At 40.5% G+C, this 21345-nt stretch overlaps 1 protein-coding gene across 2 annotated transcripts in view; it reads left to right on the forward strand.

Moving 5' to 3' along the window:
• Positions 1-12551: 12551 nt before the first annotated feature.
• LOC311487009 (acid-sensing ion channel 1) overlaps positions 12552-21345 on the forward strand; it is a 154371-nt gene continuing 145577 nt past the window's right edge. For both annotated transcript variants that reach the window (XM_084543091.1, XM_084543090.1), the window contains exons 1-2: positions 12552-13619; positions 20661-20856. In XM_084543091.1, the coding sequence (XP_084399217.1) occupies positions 13258-13619; positions 20661-20856 (558 nt within the window). In that variant the 5' untranslated portion in view covers positions 12552-13257. The remainder of the gene's footprint in view (positions 13620-20660; positions 20857-21345) is intronic.

Genomic DNA, 21345 nt, shown 5'->3' on the forward strand with positions numbered 1-21345 from the left:
TACTGTGAGGTTATGAGGCTGTGCACTGAAGACAAACAAGGACAGTGTTACAGCCCGACACTAGAGGGGACTAAAGACTAACAAACAAAGGGAACGCGAACGTCCTTCCCTCTGTATTTCACAGGATGCAGACGGATCACATGCAGCCCTGGGATTTTCATTCATCCCCGAAACCCTTGTTGCTAGTCAATTTCAAATATAACTTTTTGTATGTAATACTAGCACTGAGATAAAAATAAAAAAAATACACTTGAAGACAAAGTGAACATCTACATTCACAAATGGAGAGATTTAAATCCAGTGTGAGAACTGAGTTTAAGGAGATTTCTCTTCTCCACTTCGTTCTCTGACCTCTCTGACATTGAACAGCTGACTCGCAGATGAATGATTTGATCATTTATGCACGGTACGTATCCAAGTAAAATATATATAATTATACTTTTTAAAAGCCATTTTCTTAACTGGTCACGCTAATAGCTCTAACAATAGGTTCTTGGACAATGGGAAGGCTTCTGATGTGTCCCTCTTTTATAAGACAGTCATTAATTAGACAGAAAGTCATTAAAACTGTATGGATTTTGGATTATTGCCTTATCAGGCTATTAAAGAGATAGCTACGCCGACTGGTAATTGAGCTGGCCCCCTGACACACAGGGAAAAGGTCCTAATGCTGCAAGACTTCCTGATCAACAGGGGCTGCGTCGTTTCATTATTTTCTCATGCAGCGTCTTTTTGTCCCTCCTCCGAACTTCTCGTGTACCCTTCCATCGCCCCAACCTTCTCTTGCGGAGGCATAAATCAAACGGGGAGATCAAAGACAGGAAGTGCTGGGGATGTGTTAATTAAAGATGTTTGTTCTTGATACAGCTTCCCCTCATTAATGAACAGTCGATTTGGTTCCCATAAAGATGTCTCACGCACACGGGCAGGAAATTAAGGTTCCAGAAAAAAAAATTAATGGGATGCACTGATTGGGTCTGTGATAGAACATCTGGGAGGGTTATCAGAGAATAAATGTTGATAATGCCAGTGTGACACTATTTGAAAAACCGTTGCCAGAGTGAAGCTAAATAAATGTAAACCTCAGTCAAATGTGCTGTTCATACACAGTTAAAAATTCCAGCATATTCTGTTATTAGTCTTATTAGGAGGCATGTGATGCCATTAACATCAGGAATCAACAGTTTTCTGGTGAGGCAATACACAGGTAACAGAGACAGACCAGATGCTTTAAGAAGTACAATTTGGGATATTTGCAGATACAATGCTGGCAGCCCGTTTTTTCTGCCCACATATGGTACGCCGATCTGCCACAACATTAAAACCACTGACAGGAGAAGTAAATAAAATTGACCATCTTGTGACAATTCAGTGTTCTGCTGGGAAACTTTTGGACCTGGCATTCATTCATGTGGAAGTTACTTAGACATGTACCACCCACCTAGACCAGACCAGGCATTCCCACCCCATATCAATGACACTCTTTGATGGCAGCAGGCACACGCACAAAAACGGTTTAGGAACAACTCAAAAAACATGCACAGGTGTTGACCTGGCCTCCAAATTCACTAGATCCCAAACTGGACCATCCTCAGAAGGCCAATATCCATTCTCTGATGAGTCACAACTGTTTTGGATGCACAAGAGAGACCTACACAATATTAGGAAGGTGGTCATAATGTTATGCCTGATCGGTGTAATTTGCCATCCAGTCTTAACATCTGCTTCCAAACATTTTTACCCACATTCATGTCTCGAGTCTGACGTCTCTCCCCATCGGCTCATCATTACCATTCATTGGTTAAAGAAAAAAGGATAAAAATAAGTTCCCTCAATTACAGGAGAGTATCTGGTCATTATAGACCCTAGTCATGTGAGTTTCAAGTGTACGCCACCCACAGATATTACTAATATAAACCTAAACTTCCCTCTAGTCATTTAGAACAAAAGATGCCTCTTGCCAAACACAAGTCCAGTTGCCTTGGCATCACTTTTAATCTGGGGATTTCCTGTGACCTGGATGACTGAGAACCTTCACAGACCCATGTTTTCTCACGTCTTTAATGTGCATTATAAGCGCCCACCTTGTGAAAGCAGAACGAGGACACAAAAGCTGATTTGGTGAGCAAATATTTCCTATTTTTACATCCAGCAGCTCCTAAAAGAAAACATCTCTTTTCTGTGAAGTTTCTGGATAAATGCAAGTTCAATATTCACTCTGCTTGAGCTTTGATTTGCTTTGCACTGATTCCTGAGGGGGGTAGATACTTTTTGCTGTTAAATGCTCCACTCTGCTCACCAGCTGCTAACTTTGTCTGCATGTTGTTTATTGGTCCAGGTAGTGCACTGTGGGTTTTTAGAGGTTTTTCAAAGAAAACAAGGACTGGCTGCAGCTAGAAACTGAACTAGAAGCTAGAACTTAATTATTAGTAAACTTGAAAATATTGATTGGTGCAGATGAGATGGACATTCGTAGCATACAGAATAACATTTGTTGCATCGGTACTGCTCGTCTCCATCTATATGTGTACAACCTTCGATTGTTGCTAAAGGCTTAGTGGCCTAGGTTCAGGGGAATTTAAGTTCTCAAAGCCATCTGTCTCTCAAGCCTCTTTGTTGATATTTTGGTCACTGACCAACATTGCACAAGCTACCTGAAGAAAACAAGATTTTACAACCAGGGCCCCTCTTGGCCCTGGTTAACATCGTTAATCAAAACCAACCGGGCAAACGGTTTGCACACAATAAATATGAGGGGAATATATACAGCTGTTAACAATTTAACTGCAGGAAAGAAAGGAATGTGAAGCCAAAGCAAGCAGACCTCCCCCTGGAACCTGGTGACTGGCTGCAGGTCATAAGCTCTATCCCCTCCATATTAGTGGATGAGACTAAAACTAAAACACACATCAAATAATTTGTTTTTCAAGGATAGTTTCTGTCATTTTAGGTAGTTAATATGATGCTGATGCATACTCAAGTATGTCAAGTAAGTCAGTCTTTCTGGTTTTGTTTTAGTTATTTATTTGACGCTATAGAAACAAAAAAATAATAAAGTACAGTGCATAATCCAACATTTCTTTGTAATTGGTGGAGGTAGAGCAGATCACAGTATTAATTAAATGAAAAAACATGAGTGAGTCTGGTGGAAGTGTGGTTGGGTCACAGATAATGCAGCTCCGCGCAGCTCCACTCTCAGACAGTACTGCGCAGACTCTGGCTCGAAACTCGCAAGATGGCGCCGCCCAGGAAAATAGCATCAGTTTGGCCAGTGCAAGGAAGTGTGCATGTGTTGTCCATATTTATATACAGTGTATGCTACAGAGTTCTTACTGAAAATGCACTTTTCTTGATCTACATCTGATTGACAAAGAATACAGTTAGTAAACACTTGTGTCATCTATTTCATCTGCGTTGGGGTTGTTGCTAAAGTACATGTTAATATGTAAAATATGAGGAGTTGCGATGCAAGATTACTGCTCACCATGGCACCAATCAACACACAGTCCACAGGGGCTGACACTGTATTACCGCTTTTCCCTGCTGGCTTGTGTAAGGATGCATCAATGCTGCCATGTGTCCTGCTGGGTGACAGCAGTGAAACCGATCCACTGGGCTGTTTGCAACCTTTAATTGCAATTACACCAAAGTGAAAACAATCAATACCTTCTCTCACTACCCCCAACCTCTCCCTCTCTTCCTCTCTCTCCACCCTCCTCACCAGATCATTTTTCCTCTCATGTTTCGTCCTCATTCACTCCGCCTCTCTCTGTACATTATATCTGGCAAAAAAAAAAAAGAGATGCCATATAGGAGCTGGGGTGATGTACTTTATGGGGGGCAGGGACAAGATGGTGTAACAGCAACGTGCCGCAGAAGAAAGATGATCTGCTGTGGCTACGAGTGCCTGATTGATCCTGTGGAGTATTGTTCATCTATCTCCGTCCTCCAGCGACCGGCGCTGATTTCACCTCTAGCTCCTTGCCGGTTCCCTCTCCCCTTTCCCCTCTGGTTTGGCCTCAGCTGCCAGGTCCCAGCCCTGGGTTGGAGCAGTGTTAGGGTCTACTGGAGTGGAAAAGGAGGCTCCTGCTCTAAGTTTCCTTTAGTGAGTGATGGGGGGGGAGAATGGTGATTAAAAACTGACCTACCATGTTGATTCATCCTTGTCACACTTTGTTCCAGCAGCAGGGGTCCTTACACAGCCTTTGATAACCAACAAATTAACGGAAAAGGTTCAATATTATCCACAACTGCAAAAAAAAAAAAAAAAAGAAAAAGAAGAAGGAATAAATAAACTACGGCCCACTGAGACATAAACAAGTGAAATCAGCTTTAAAATGAAAATAATTGTCAAAAAATGATGCAGTTGTAACAGCAAAATTTATATTGATGTCATTGTTAGAGAAATCTAATTAAAACAACCAACAATGAGCGAAGCTTGTACAGCTGTTTTGTAAAGCATGTTTTTATTGCACTGCGCATTTATACCTGTCACTGGCTGTCAACGTAATTATTCCCAGAGGGAAAGAGGAGAAAATAGCTATATGTCAATTAGCACAATTTAAAGAGCGTCAGTCGGTTTGAATGAGTGTGCCGCGATAACAGCAACTTGTTAATTTGCAGACTGGTGTGTCACTGCATAAATTGTTCAATTCTGTCATACTATTATTATTATTTTTTTTTAAAACAATATAATAAGCCATCAAAGGTAACACGAGGCAGATATGTTACGATGAGGAATTAATGGGGTGAAAATGAGGCTGCTTGATGTGCGAGGACAATGTGAGTCAAACTGCGCAGTTCTCATTCAGCAAACCTCTGATTTCTAAATCTCTTGTGTGTTCTGTCAATCAGTTTCTACCACTGACAGTTGAAAGTACAGAGAGACAGAATGCAATCTCGGAGCATCACTGGTCTGTGCGATATTACTTTCATGCATGGCTACTGTCTACATTATGAGAGGAAGTTGGAGAGGAGAAAATTAACTTGGACATCTGTGATTTTGAGAAGTCAAAGGAAATTAAGTTGGAATAGTGAGTGACTAGATTATCTGACTGATTTTCTTGTTATAGGGAGATTTGTTACATGACCATCCCAACATCTTTTGAAAGTTTATAATATGATATAAAGCTTGCCAGTGCTATAAAAGGTGCCTTAAGGAGTGATGAGACAGAGTGGTGCTACAAACCCTTCCCATACCCTGAGGTAAATGGCGTAGATTCACTGAGATTGCACATTATATTTTGGGGTGTAGGATCCAATTGGTTTTCCTCTCCTGCTATCCTTGACTGGTCCACTCTCACATTTTTCATTTGATTTCACTGAAAATAGACACTGATCCATTCTTAAGAGTAGTGGAGGGCTTTACTCAGCTATTGCTTCTGTATTTCATTCTGTCCTACAGAGCTAACAATATGACTTAAGGCTATTGATTGGGGCCCATGTGCCCGGTAAACTGCCTGGTAAATCATGAACAGTGAATCTCAAAACGTCTATATCAAGAATATTCCTCGTGTGTCTCTCTCCGAATAGGCTCTGACAAAAACAGCAGGCTCACTCGTAAAATTTTAATGCAGGACTAGAAAATCCTGCATTTCAAATTTAAATCAAAGTCAACAATACTCTTATTATCCGTATAAGCACATTTTGCAGTAAGTCGTAAAAAGGAATGGCTAGAAATTTAATTTTCAATTATCTCTTCAATAAAAACTAATTATATTCATGTCATATTTTACACTATGCTGAGCCAATACATGCAAGACAGTGGCACAATACAATTTGCTTTAACCTTCCTTTCTAGTATGGCACAACACTGTGCAGCAGACCATCAGTGAAATATGAGACAGAGTCAAAGAGGTGGTACGGAGGGCTGGAGAGAGGCCTGAATGTGAATATTCAATTACTTGTTAATTAAAAACAGCCATTAGGATTAATTCCTCCTAAAAGCTAATTCAAATGTTCTTCCGCACTTCTCATGAGAGCGGACGTTTGTGTGCAAAGGGGCTACGGTGGAATTCTTATGCCGGCCCATAATGAGGCTTCAGCTGTGGACAATAGCCAATCACTCAAAACTGTGTAGCAGTAATGAGCTCACAAGCCATCGACAAATGCGCAATTAGCTGTGTTTTCGAGCAGCTTGTTTTGCTCCGGAAAAAGTGGCGCAATCATTAGCTTACCTTCTGAAACATAAAATGTAAATGTAGCCGTGTTGTTCTAGATGTCAGCGCTGAAAGAGGATCTGCCTGGGAGCCAAAATACTTGTAGCTGCGCATTAACTGAAACATTTCACTTGTTTTGCCTGGCGCCTCGATTTGACAAAATGTCAACACGGTAAGCGCAAAATGAGTCCAAAGGTCTTGCATTACCATCTTTGCAAATATTTTATGACACTCATCTCGGATTGAGCCCGAGGCTGCGAGCGCGCAAAGTTTGTGGAGGATAATTCCAAAACTTGACTTCTTCCAGGGGCTGAGAATCAACGTTGCAGCTAAGAGATTTGATACTGTATTGAACCCGGAGACACAGATGTATAACCACTGTTCAGACACTACACTAAGAGGGGTAGAAATAGCAGCTATGAGATCATACTATCTCTAACTAAACATTGTTATCAAGGTGGCTTTAGATACAAGGGATAGGCTGTTCAGCAAGAAATAGTCACTGAACAGGTGGATGTCAAACTTGAGACTCAAAGTTCAGAATGGCTGTTTTCTATCCATGTAACTACTGCTCTAACTCTCGGCTTTCTGTGTATGAGAACTCGGCAGGCAATTCCCTCGAGAGCCTGACCTGGCAATTGCCTACATGAATAATAGTTGTAAACTTTCTGCTGAGCATTACTCTGGCATGATTTGTTCTTTAAACTCCTAGCAGGGACATTATAACAGGTTGCCGGGCAAGCAGAGGAGCATTACCCCCTACAAAGTTGCACATGTCTAAGTATAAAATCACTTGAAGGAAAGGGCATCTTAGTGAACTATGTCATTAAGAAGCACGACACCAATAGGGCTACAGAGGCTTTGTAGTGATGGATTCCCCAACTGTCGATGAAGGCGCCCTTGACTGATAATGATCATTGCCCATGAAGGTAGTAGGCATTTGTCTGGGCTAGAACCTGCAGATACTCATTATTAGATCTAATGACATTCTGCCAGTGAAGACCGAGTCTGTCACCTTCTTATGATGTCATCGTCTGGACCGGCACCAAGACAAGAGGAAGAGGACAGCAGTTGCTTGGAAGCACGTTCTAGCTGTGGATGGGAAACAGACTCAAATCATCGGGGTCAAGAGCCTCTTGCTCCCTCTGTGTCCTGCTTGCCCGACGATAACTAAAGAGACTTGCCAATGGGACCCCAGAGTGAGTATATATTCCGTGCCAGCTCCCTCTGAGTTGGCGCACCACATAGCCTTGGCCAAAGTAAAAGCCAGTCGGCATGGAGTGAGTTGAAAGGGAAGGGGGACTCAAGAGAGAAAAGAGGAGAGGAGAGATTCAATAATCTGTTATCCTGAGTAACACTACTCTCACCACTAGGGTAATAAAAAATTAAAAGAGACTTGACCTCACAAGTGTTATAGAGACAAAACTGAACTGTTTCCCATGGGCTAACATAAAACACTTCCTTATGAAAGTAGTTATGTTATAATCCTACAACATGCCTTGCTATATAGTATGTAGCCAGAAGAAAGTAATGACATAACATTTTGCCCAGCACTATTTCCTCAAGTATTGCTGCTATGGTATGCCTGTCAAGCTTAGCACAGCAGAGACACGGATCAACTACCTGTCTAATATTGTGTAGGTCTCTTATTTGCAGCAGGGAGCAGCAGATCTGGGGAATTTGCACCTTGAACTTTTTGCTATGTCCCTCCGATAATTCTTTAGAAATTTTGTCAGAGTGCCAGGGCACATTCCCGCTGAATGAACATTGTTGTCATGAAAACGTAAATGTGGTCTTCAATAACCTTTATGCAGAGGGTTTGAGTCAAAATAACATCCACATGAATGTCAGGAATCAAGGTCCTCCACAGGGTTACTAGATATTACTAGATGAATAAATATTTTGAGTTTGTATCTATGACTCTCTCATCAAAGAAGCCGGTATTTTGTGACGCAGCTGTTAATGCCTTAGACTGCTGATTTCTACCAGTTCTGTGACTCACATTACATTTTCAACAGGACAAAATGACTTTACTTCCTGAATTGTGTGTGACTAAAGCACCACTGTTCGTCAGAGTATGTGCTTTTTGAATACTTTCTGTAGAAGAAGTTGCGACGGTCACGTATTACATTAGCACAAATGGAGGTTCAAACTATCAAGAACAAACAAAGTATTTTACGGGAGCTTAAAGACTTGGCACTTCTAATGTGTGTGTGTATTTTATTATTTATATTTCTGTGGTGAGCCACACACAAATGGCAAGTTGTCATATTTCTCCAATCCTCCCTTAACATTTTTTGTACTTGTGCACCTTATCCTGCTGAAAGAGGGGAATAAACTTGCCACTTGAATGTTCACATGAATGCCAGGACTCAGGCTTCCTCACAGAACGTCTCACTACCTCCAACAACTTCTTCCCCTAGTGCTGTTGTCTCTTCCCCAGGTAATGGAGATACACACACCCGAGTCAGCCAGTGTCAAAGCAAACGATCCACCTTTAGCTGCTCATGTGATAGATTTTTTAATTGAGAAACATTAGAGTAAATAACTTGCTTAATAATAGCTTGATAAAGAACGTTGTAAGCACTGTTAGGATTCCTGCTTAGCACTACACCTCTTTTGCTCTGTATACAGACTAGGAAACAAAGCCCACTAACATGACTGTCATCACCACTTGTAATACACACGTATTATAGTCATGTTAATTGTTTGGACTGATAATTAAACTAGGACAGTTTTTTTTGCCGATCCAAACTACAGAAATGCTCAAGGTGTGATTCACATAGTGCCCAAAGTAGCTTCACTTTAAATACTTTGCATATAAAAGAGGTTGTTATGGTCAAATGTTTCATTGCCACAAATGCAGGATAAAAGCAAACAACAAACAAGTCCATAATATGGGAACTTAAAGACTGGGCACTTCTAATGTGTATTCACAGAAACGGCTAGTGGTCGATTTTATTGTCCCTTGTTGCCAGCCTCAGTACTTTACTTCTAAGTGCAAACCCCACATCCTCTTTCTCCAAACTATCACTCTGTCTCTTATTTTTCCTTCTTTCTCAACCAACAATTATTAAATTATACATGATGTATTATAAAGTTTTTTTTATATCTGCATTTCTTTATCTCCCTTCCTTTAACCGCTTAACAACTAGTGTCGCGAATTCACGACGCACTGTTTCCGCTCAGACTGCAGCCGAAATAACGCATGTAATACTCCAATGTCGGTTTGTGCACATTCAAAAAATTCCTAGGAACCTTTTGCAAGCACTAGTTTCTCATAGGACCGGTCGGAGTGGTAAGCAAAAATACAAATAATTCATTTCTTTATATAATTGAAAAATCAATTCAGGCGCTAAGGGGTTAATAATGTATTGTCTTGTCACATTCAAATAATTCACCTCAGAAATAATACAAATGTTAGACTGTACTTGTTTACAATGATAAAATACATGCTGCAAAAATACACCTACAGAAGTACAAAGTGCCAGGAAAAACAGTTGTATTCTTACATCGCCTATTATTAGACGAAAATACTGCCACTAAATGTAATATTTGTTTTCAACTTTTGAGCGACAGTAAAATAAAAACCTGCTTTCATGGTGCCATTGGATGAAAAATATATTCATGAGCAGGCAGGGATAGCTGGAAAGTCTAAACAGAGCTGAACCAAAAAAGCTTTATCATAAAAACACTTTGTCATAAGGGCCTGTTTATCCAGGCCTGTGGAGCATTACACTATCATATTCTTCAGCATCATGTAAATGGATAGAAGTATCCTCTCAGTGAGCAACTCTGGCATCAGTGTGGCACTAACAGACAGCCATGACAAAAGCTAAATTTGGGTAAGTGTACATTCCAGCACCTGCTATCAAAATACACCTCAGGAACTTAATATGTACTGTAATATCAAACCCACGTGTGCCACTGCTGCATAATGCCTACCCAGAATTCACATCACCGTGCTGGAACAGAGCATGGCTCATCTTCCCAGAACTGGTGATCAATATAAGATGCAGGCTTTATAGATGACTGCCACATTGTCACAGTCAATACTATGGCAAATGGCAATTATGGACGCATTATGAACAATTTCATGGGTGAGCTCCCCTCGCCTCTTGGCAAGACGGTTTCTATGACAGATTTGGCACTGGCAGTCCTGCGACACATCTGCCTTATTGCCTGTGTTTGGCTCTCTCACTCGCTCTGACATATTTGGATGTTCCATTCAGTGGAACTACGGAGAATTGGTAAGGCGAGAAAACTGATTTGTTCAGGGATTTGTATCAGCCTGTACAACTGTATGTGTTTGTGCATGCATGTGTAAAAATGCATGAATTCATCTCTGCACTTGGTACAGTGCAGGGTATTTATTTTCAAAGAACTTCGAGTGACCTAGTGTACCCTCTGCGTGGTAGCTGTTGGGTTGATTAAAAAATTGTGCTATTGTGACATTAGGGCACTGTAACCCTGTGTGATGAATAAAATACTCCCTTTTCATTTTAGATTTCCGGGCCTTACAGAATCTGCATGCCACAATACTGACTGAATGTTTTGAATTTGCTTGAGGACTTGAGGACATGTACAAGGATAAAGATGTACAGTAGCATCTGCTAACAACGGGAACATTTTGAAGAGCTGTGTAAAAAAATAATAATAATAAAAAAAAAATATATATATATATATATATATATATATATATTTCCATGAAAAAAAACTGTAATGTTGCTCTGAGTAAAGTAACATGACATGTATTGGAAACTTTAAAACCATAGTTGCTGACATTATACACCAATTAAGCTGTTTGAGGAGGTCGGACTTGATAAAACCTTGAAGGTTGTACAACACTTTAAAAAACACATTCATCAGTGCTATATGCAACAATCATGAAATTATATTTGAATGAAACTTCCAGAAAGTCCGATGTCATTTGTTTGTGTTTTTCACCAACTACCACCAACCCAGCTAATTGCAAAGTTAACTATCACAATTCGTAATGATGGGCATTATTTACGGAAGCGTATTGCTGCCACACTGTAGAAAAAAAAAGGCTCAATATTATGTAATTACATGAAAGTTTCTTGTTATAACATGATATTTTTCACGTTTTAACATGATAAGTATCACGTTATTACATGAAATTATCATGTTATTTCATGAAATTATCACGTTATTTCATGATAATGATATTTTCATGTTATAACGTGAAAATATCACGTTATTTCAAGATAAAATATTTTCACGTTTTTACATGAAAATTATCACGTTATTTCATGATAATGATATTTTCACGTTATAACGTGAAAATATATCTTGAAATAACATGATATTTTCACGTTATAACATGAAAATATCATTATCATGAAATAACGTGATAATTTCATGTAATAACGTGATAATTTCACGAAATAACGTGATACTTATCTTGTTAAAACGTGAAAAATATCATGTTATAACAAGAAACTTTCATGTAATTACATAATATTGAGCCTTTTTTTTTTCTACAGTGTGGCAGCAATACTCTTCCGTAATTATTCTATTAGTGGCTAAAGTTTTATCTTTGTTCTTTTAAATAGTGAATGAAACAAACACTGAATTGTTTGCTTAAATTAAATTATAAAATTAAAAATTTGTTTTACCCTTCGGAGCCACCGTACTTCGCTAAATAACACTATTACGGTTACCTTGACGTTAGCCCGGTGAATTCGCTCAGTAGCCTGGCTAACGTAACTTTTTTTAAAAAGAGGTAAATTAAGTTACTTTACATCAACTGTCTCACTTTTCATTTTTATAATAATTATCATAATTTGCTAAAGACTTAAAATAGCGACTTTCATCAGCCAAACGCGAATTTTAACTAGCTAGCCAGCGTTAGTGTGTTATCGTTCCTGTAGCTAGCTTAGTTTGCTATCTGAAAGTATGAGTAAACTGACTAGTGCTAAGGTAACGACTAATTTTTGAACCGTGCTTGTATCTTGTAGCTTGTGTACACTAACTCGCTTTGGGTAAAGTATGGCTTAGGCATTGCTGGAGTGCCGCCGACACTGGACTTCGTCACCCGGTGTAAAACACATACTGTCCTATCCCGGCTCTCTCCTGTTTGGGGCGAATTTAATTGATCCGGGCAAACCGCTACCGCCTCTGAGGTGCTTCTCCCTGAATTCACATCGCTGAACATTTTCGGGTGGGGGATTACCTATTAAGCACAGGTAATATCTGATCCCATAACACTGTAATTCAAGGATATGCCAGTGGAAATGCAAATGTAGCCGGAGTAAATCATCGCTGCATTGTTGTTGTGGAGGCAGTTTCGGGGGAGGGAATGGATGCAGACAAGCGAGCAGAGGCGCACCGAGGCAGCTATCAGACAGACCCAGCTCCTCTGTGATGCAGCTGTTTACCCTGGCCGTGGAAAGCCCCGGATACCCCCGACGACTGCTCTTAAAGCATTAACAGGCGAGAAATCGGCGGCTGCTTGTTATTCTGCACGTGTCGGGATTGCATACGAAGATCTGGGAAAGCCATGTAGCCGGCGTTACTCTGCGAGAACACACCACCGCTTTGATTTCAGATTTCACTCTCTTCCTCGCCGAGGTTTGTTTTCTCCGTCTGTTATTTTGTGCTTTTTTAAAAAAAAAAAAAACCTGCACGGTGTTTTTTTTTTTTATAGTGTGCAGAAGTCAAATATCAACTCGGTGATATTGCAGAAGTGTGCGAGGAGAGGGCAGCGCTGGCATCTATCCATGCGCGCTGCACACCGGGCTTTTTAATTTTATTATGGGACTGTGACCCTAACCGAGGCATACTACAACGCTTCCCACATCTGCACTTTTCCCCCGCCAGGTGTTTTCATGTAAGCGCAGGACATTTTGAGGATATTTTTTTGGGTGAAATGCTCTGGACGCCGAGGAGCTTTGCCGACTCTCAGTGACGCAACCTCTCACCCAGACTGCATGAGAAATACATGCGTAGAAGGGCGTGAACTTTCAGACACTAACCTCCTCCTCATTAACAAAGCGCCTACTTATCTATAAAGCCCGTTTTGCTCGTTTCGCAACCTCGCACCTTTCGGTCATCTAAAACTCATCCCGGGGACATCATGGATCTCAAAGCGGACTCCGAGGACGTGGAATACAAGCGGCCGGCTCCCATTGAAGTTTTCGCCACCAGGTCCACGCTGCATGGCATCTCGCACATATTCACTTATGACCGGATGTGCATAAAGCGCAGCTTGTGGATTTTGTTTTTCCTGGCCTCGGTGGGCGTGCTGGTGATGGTGTGCGTGGACAGGGTGCAGTTCTACTTCGAGTACCCCCATGTCACCAAACTGGATGAGGTGGCTGCTCCGAGTATGGTGTTCCCCGCCATCACCTTCTGCAACCTCAACTCCTTCCGCTTCAGCCGTGTGACGCGCAACGACCTGTACCACGCTGGGGAGCTCCTTGCCTTGCTCAACGGCAGGTGTGTGGATGCCATGTACCTGTGTGTGTGTGTGTGTGTGTGTGTGTGTGTGTGTGTAGGGCTGCCTGCAGTTAAGAGTTACCGTTAACTTGTGTTCAATGTGACTCTTTGATTACCTGTCATTGAAAAACCAACCTCACCTTAAGCACCCTTCTTTCTCGTGACTTCTTAGGGGACCCATCTGTGTGGCTATAGCATTTTTTGATTCAGGATTTGATTGTGTTCACTGCGAGATAACAGTTTAAAGACGTTGAAACATTTGCTCGAAACACTGCGTTTTTAATTTGGCTGCTGTTACTTAATAGAAATGTAAAAGAAAAATGTTGTGATAAATTTAATTGAGAACCAGTTAATTGATAAATCTCTGAACTGACAGATTAAGTACAATAAGGATTATCTGTTAAAGCATTTTTTGTATGTATAGGAAGCGGTGTTGATGCGTTAGAGCCCCAGCAGCAGTGTATAAGGGCCAGTGAACTTTGAACTTATATGAAATGTCACTTCGGTGTTAAACCTGGTAGTTGAGTGGAAGGCAAGCTTGTGTTTACTATGATGCCTGTATCGTCTCAGGTGAAATGTCACATGGAAGTGAAAAGCAGGGGTCTAACACCTGTCTCGCAGCTTGTCAATGTTAGACCTCCAGAGATGTGCAAACAACACGGGCAAAGCATGCAGAACCTTTTAAGCCACTCGGAGAATATGAACCCGGACTGCCCTCACCCTGAGATAATTGAGGAGGGAAAAAAAGAACATGGATGAAAGGTGTTTTCTGAATGTGGGGAACGGGCTCATCATTAGTGTTGCTTATCTAATAATGAAGTGGCATGGCAGACCATGACAGATGAAATCCACACCGTGCATAAGCTGGTAAATGTAAAACCTGACATGAAATATACTCCTAATAAACGAGAAGGAACACATTTCGACACAGATCACGTGAATCCCCACAGGTAACAGGTGAGCAGTTTCCAGTAGATGATGAAGGAGAAAATACTGCCGGTGCTGTTCCGTGCCTCATCGTTTTGCAATTCAAGTGGTGCTGCTATCTAAATATTAAATAAGCAGAGGAAAAGATTTTTTTAAATTCCCCCCGACATAGTGTGGAGAAACGTGTGTGATTCACAACTCCTCCCTTTACACTAGTTGCTCTCTGCTGTGCTTTGATCGTCTAGTCTCGTGTCAGCCATGACAAGCTCACAGTTTCATGTTGAAACTTTCGACTGGGACTCTTTTCGTTTTCGTGCCAGCATATTCTGATCACATTTACTAGTGCAACACCGATGAAAACGCTTCACAACTGGAGCAGCAAAATTCACGCACGCACACAGGCATAGCTTACGCAGGTTACTGCACTAACACAGAAAATAATGGATCAACTACATACAAACACATCAAAATACCATCTTACTCAGTTTATTTTTAGTGTATTGATTCACACAACTCCGCAGCCTGAGGCTAAGACCACATCTGCGCATGCTGTACATGCTAGAATGACATAAATCCAATTCACCCGTTTTTTAAACTAAATATCGCTTGTCTGTGACCCCTATATATATGCATCCATATTACAGGTGATAACCTTACGGGAAAGCAATGGATTTCATTGCTTTGAGCTGCGGTCCGTTGTACCGTATAGATTTCAACCAGCGTTTCTACATCCTGTTTGGATTTGTTTCTCTTGTTTGTACTGTCAACTGTAATGGCAGACCATTAAAATACCAACACAGGCTTCCACCTCTTTGATTTGTTTGTGCATGTTTTGCTAGATTTTCCTGGAAGAATTACAATTCACCTGCAAAAAAAAAAATAAGGACACAACTTAGCTTCAAGTGACTTTGGAATAAGCTGACTTTGGAAGGAGGGAGGAGACTACAAGCAGAGGCAATTAACTTGTGTCTCGTAAGCTGTGTGATGAACAAGTCTTTATCCCCGTGTAATTAGTGCTGTTTGTTAAGCTACAGAGTTGTCCCCCTGATTAACATTCTCATCTCTATCACTGTTTGTTGCCCTGTCTGTTCATTTGGCCTTGAGAGGGGGCCCTTTACTTTTTTTTTTTTTTTTGTACTGCTCAGAGATTGGTACAGTATGTGACATTTTTTAGAAGCCTCAAAGAGAAAGGAATAGGGATTGTGTTGTATCTTGTAGGTGAAAATTCAGATTTGCAGTCACTGAATTGGCTGTAAGCTTCTTGATATCTCGGGATATGCTGTGAGTTTGAATAGAAAATGGCTGAAAAGAAGCAAAATGTCATGTCGCTGCGAGTCTGTGTCCATCACTGTCTCAGGAGGATGCAGTAGACAATATCCACCCTCGCAGTGACGCCAGACTGTCTTAGACTCTATTGAGTTTATAGCTGAACTACTATAACTTTCACCTTAACTTAATCCAAACCAGCTGTTTCTGCTTCCCAAAAAATAAAAATAAAAATCAATCATTTTCTCATTGTAATTTTGCAGGTTGATGTCACACGTAGCGGTGCAGAACATTACAGCTAAATTGCTCAGTTTTATTTTTATTATGTCGCAGAGGCAATTATATGATAATTAACAAAAGAAAGGTCATTTTGCAATAGGTGCTGGTGTTGTGGCGCATGCTGCCAAGAAACGTTAGATCAGCTCATGAAAGTCAGAGAAGCAAGTCTCCTGCCTGCTTATACAGGCCTCAGGCTTGAACATGTTTCCTGAGTTTGCAAAGAGGCTCTAAATTCACATAAGCTGTGTGCGAAATGCCACAAAATGTAATGCTCGATAACTCTCACCGTGCCATCTGTCTCAGCAAGATCGCGGGTCCAGTTCAGGATTTGACCGGTGTAAAAAGTGCTTGGAAGGGGACATATCATCATGCGGAAAATGCATGTGGCAAGAGTTGCTTCTAAAGCTTCTTCAAGTCTGGGTTAATTTGCATTTGTAGTATATTGTGATTGTGTTCTAGAGAGAAGATTACCATAGGAGAGACATAACTAGGAAATATTAACATCAAATGTGATGCATCATGCAAATATCTTGCATGTTTTTGCTGTATTTTCCGTCTTTGATTTGTTTGCATAATAACTCATTATTAAATTTGAGATTTGTTTGGATGTGCTGCATCTCATGTTGGCCCTAGTGTGCAATTCTGTGATCTTGTTCAAAGTGGCATAATAACGGTGTTACAGGTGCACCGTCATTAAGGTGCGATTATCAAAACTGAGCAGCCATCAAGAATCGTTGCGCTTATTCATTTTCAAGGACACTGCAATCCAGCTCTTGTTAGTGGAGGAGTTCAATTAGCGCTAATTGGATAATTACCTGAGATTATATCAAGATGCGTTCTTTGTGTCACACACCCTGAGGTAGTCTCACCAAGCTAATACAAGGATAGTGTTTTTTTTGAGAGAGAGAGAGAGAGAAAGAAAGAGAGGACAGTTTTGTGACCTCACTTTCACTGTCAAAGTTCACTCTGGAAATCAGTGGCCGCTTGTATTTACTCACTCTACTCTTGAGGTGGTGAAGTGTTGCAGATGCGCCTTCATTCGTTTTAGTCCCCACAAGAAAATGAAAGTGCTTGTGGCCCATAATCCAATTTAGCCTCCCCCGCCCATACGTAGAGAGTTTGCAGTGATTGCTTTAGGGAGCAGTGGCAGGGCAATATTAAAAATCTACCCATATTATTGTGATTGTATGTGCTTCAACTAAAGTCTCCTGACTCGGGGATGTGAGCACGGCTTCTTAAGTGCTCTCCTGGCAGCTTTGTGTTGCTTATAAGACAGAGACTCAGGGTACAATTCAATTAAGTTCTGACTATACCACAACAGGCTGTATCTTCTTATTAGAATAAAGCATGACAGTGTAGTGATATAGTATAAGCGTGGGCGAGAGCCCTGAAGTCGTTTTGAGTTGTGATTTTATTTTTTTTCTGTCAAAGATTTCACTTTTTCAGTGAGAAACTGGCCTGAGTGATTTTATCTAGCTTTTGTTGGGATCCCAGATTAGATTTTCCAATCACTATCATGCCCACCAATGGTAAATTGTACATCAATTGCACTTAACTCTCACATCACTGTCTTTTGATGCAGTGGTCTGGTTTAAAGGACAGCTGGTGTCCTTTTTCTGTCTTGAATATTTATATGACTGGTGAAACTATAAACCTAACGTATCATGATCTGAAATGACGATGACAATGAAAGATGTGGTTGTCATTTTTTTAACTTGTTGACATATTTCTTTTAGAGTGTGTTCGGTCTGTATATTTGCTGTTTCTAGCGTATAGGGGTTATTATTTACAGGAGAATGACGTCATTTTGAAGCATTTTGAGACTGCTTTCTCTTTTCCGTGGAGGAACACTGTGAGCTAGACCTAGTCAGGTATTTGAAGTTGTTCCTCATGAAGTATGTCTGTGAAGATTCAGGTCATCTGGGTCATGGTACATCCAAAAAACAAAACTAAAATAAGGGCAACTGAACTTGTTGAGTTTCCTTGAAGATGTTTCACCACTCTTAACGACATATTCTAATTGCTGGTGAGTACTGGTCTGTTAACAGACCCTAGTCATGTGAGTTTTAAGTGGGCACCACCCATAGATGTTCTTAATAATACCTTAAACTCCCCACCAGTCGTTTAAAACTGAAGAAGCCACTTGGAATAGTGGTGAAATCTCTTTGAGGTGTTCAATAAGTTGGGTTGCCTTTCCTTCAGCTTTGTTTTTTTGGGTAAAAAACACTTCACAAAATACTTGTGTGAAGTATTTTTCCCCTTAGATTAAAGGCCTTAGTTTATGTCTATAGGGTTGGTGTTATATAGGTTCATCTGTTTTGTGTGTTAATGGAAGATCCGGTTGTACTCTCCACAGAGCTGTTTTTACCAGGAAAAGCATCCATCTTCTTTGGTAATGAACATCTTTAAAAACAGTTCAATGAATACCCACATTTACATTCACACACAGCAACACGCGACATAACCTTAATTTGTCTCGATATACTGACATGAACAGCAGGATGTATAAAGAAAATATCAACCTTCGTTATCATGTGGTGTTCATCTGCACTGTTTGTGCCTTATTAGTTACTGCTACCTATTCAGATTTTTTTTGTATTAAAAAGGCAAATCGGTCAACAACAACTGTTACTCCTAATGAAAGTGAAACACTTTAAAGAAAAAAAATCAGTTGATTTGCCTGTGTTAAACTTGACCTTTGATCATTATTAGGTGGCATTAAATTCGACTCTTTTCCAAAACAATCGTTCCAGTCTTCTCCGTCACAGCAGGGCTTATACTCCATTCAGCACGTAGCAGATTCCCTTCTCTTTTCAATCTTCTGAGCGCTGAAGAGAGAAGCAGCACTTGTTTCAAATTAGAGCACATGCTGCCGCACATGGTGAACATTTTATTTCATTCAGCTTGTGGCAGGTAAACAACGCTCTGGCTGCACTGGAACATATTACATTTCTTGTAATTTGGTTGGAACATGAATTGAAAGTACATCTCCAGTTGAAAATGAAGACAGTGCTCGGAAAAGAAATAATATAATATTTCATTTTTTACATTTTTTTTATTCATGGTTCGGCTGACGTTAGTATCATCATCAGTGAGGGCATAATCTTGTTCACGAGCACTGACAAAGCTTGACCTTGTGGAATTAAAAAAAAAATCCATTAAGTTTTACCACCATAATGGTTTGAAATAGTGTCCAATGTCCATTAGAAATAACTGCTGTCAGTGTTCACAAAGTCATTCTCAGATTTATTGTCAGAGAAGAAGCGTGTTCCTTTGTCGCTGCCTGTCTCTGGTTTTCAATTCAGATTTTAATTTCTCCAGTTTGAGGACATGTTTGCGAGTGTAAATTGAGCCATGAAGAATTAACACTATAACACACAAACCCTATTATATGATAACTGCTGCTCTTTCACGTAAAGCATAAATTCAGGACATGAAAACATTACTATACCTCTTTGCAGTACTTAAATTTGGAAGTTACAGATGAAGCAACTACTTTATTGCTCAGTTTATTCAAATAACCATTATGCAGTCTTTTACTGTGCTCTTCACTGTGTGTCCTAAAAGAAATTATCCTCACAAGTGTCTGTCAGTAGTGCTTAATCTTAGCACTCCATAATTTGGACGCTTGTACCTCTGATAGGTCGTCGCTCAGCGGGCTTCATCAGTGTGCCGTCTCTTCTCCGTGCAGGGCCACGGTAGTTAATTGAGGTTAATTTGTGAATCTGTGAATGCCTGTGAGCAGGTGCTGAAGGGTGATAGTAGCTTTCGAGCCTGGGCATATTGTAAACGGCTTTTTTCTTCTGTGTTTCAGTGTTTTGTGTGTTAGTACACATAAATTAATCATACTCTGACGTGCATTTTATTGTGTTTGTGGGAAAGAAAGAGACATAAGTAAATGTCAGCATGTATGTTTACCTACATGACACAACTAATTATGTTTTTCACCTTGAAAGAATTGCAGCACACGCTCAATGCTCAAGTGTTTTGCTTTTCATCAAATGCTATATAATCTCTCTCTCTCTATATATATATATACACACACACACACACGCGCAGTGTGCAGGATCATACTTGCACCCATAAATAGGAGGGTTGTTATATATTCTAGGCGAACGCCCTGCCACCACAGTTAACCCTAATTATTTGGTGGACTGATTAACATGATTGTGTGAAAACAAATACAGCCATCCTGTAAATAATGAGCTGGTTTCACCCACTCACTGCCATGCATAGTGGCTGGCTTGCCGCTGCTAGGCTGACACTTTCAGGCAATAATACTGTAAGAGCCTGCTAACTGCAGGTCTGGGAGAGCTGGCATACAAATATACACCTTTGGTTAAGTTCGAGGTTTGAATATTTTATGCTTCTGTATGAATTTTTTCTGTGTTATTCCCCGCTTTCCTACCAATAATCTTTGTGTTCCTGATGAACTTTTTAAGTTTAAGTTAATTTAAGTTAACTGGGGTACCAGTTACATTTTTTGTCAAAATCAAGATTAGCGCAGCTGTGCATTTATTTGCGAATGTGCTTTTTCATGTCCACTAAGTCCAAATTGTTGCTGTCCAGGTACGAGATCCGGGACCCACATCTGGTGGACGAAAATGTCCTGCAGCTCCTGAAGGAGAGGGCAGACTTTGAGAGCTATAAACCTCGGCCTTTCAACATGCGTGAATTCTATGACCGAACAGGCCACGACATCAAGGAAATGCTGCTTTCCTGCTCCTACAGAGGCATGGAGTGCAGCGCTGAAAACTTCAAAGTGGTGAGTCAGGCATGTCAATAAAATGCCGTTAACTGGGATTGGGCACTGTGTACACTGTGACTGACACTGCACACCGGTGAAGGTCCATTGTGTGTGGTGAAACACAGGGCCATACTCACTGGTCCTTGTTTGATAGTGTACAGCCCTAAAGGTTTTGAGCAATATTCTCATAAAAGGTTGGAACCTGGTCTTCTGCTAAGCTCTAGGTCACAGCCATAACACCGTCTTTATGAGTATGAAAGAAATTTGTCACTGTGGAACATTTTCTGTGTTTGTTTTTCTCATCTACCGAAGGGTTTCAGATATCTAGTTATTATCTGAATCCTGTGTGACCTTTATATCCACTGTTGAGTGTACAGATTCATCAGATACAGCTGCAGTGCCACTAAATTGACTACCATACATTAAATGTGTGGGCAGTAATACAGTGCACTGTAACAGAGCTGGTGAGCTGGCTGATATTAGTTTGAATGTTTGTAATTTATAGGG

This window comes from Chelon labrosus, assembly GCF_963514085.1.
Source record: "Chelon labrosus genome assembly, chromosome: 4".
Classification (NCBI taxonomy): Eukaryota; Metazoa; Chordata; class Actinopteri; order Mugiliformes; family Mugilidae; genus Chelon; species Chelon labrosus.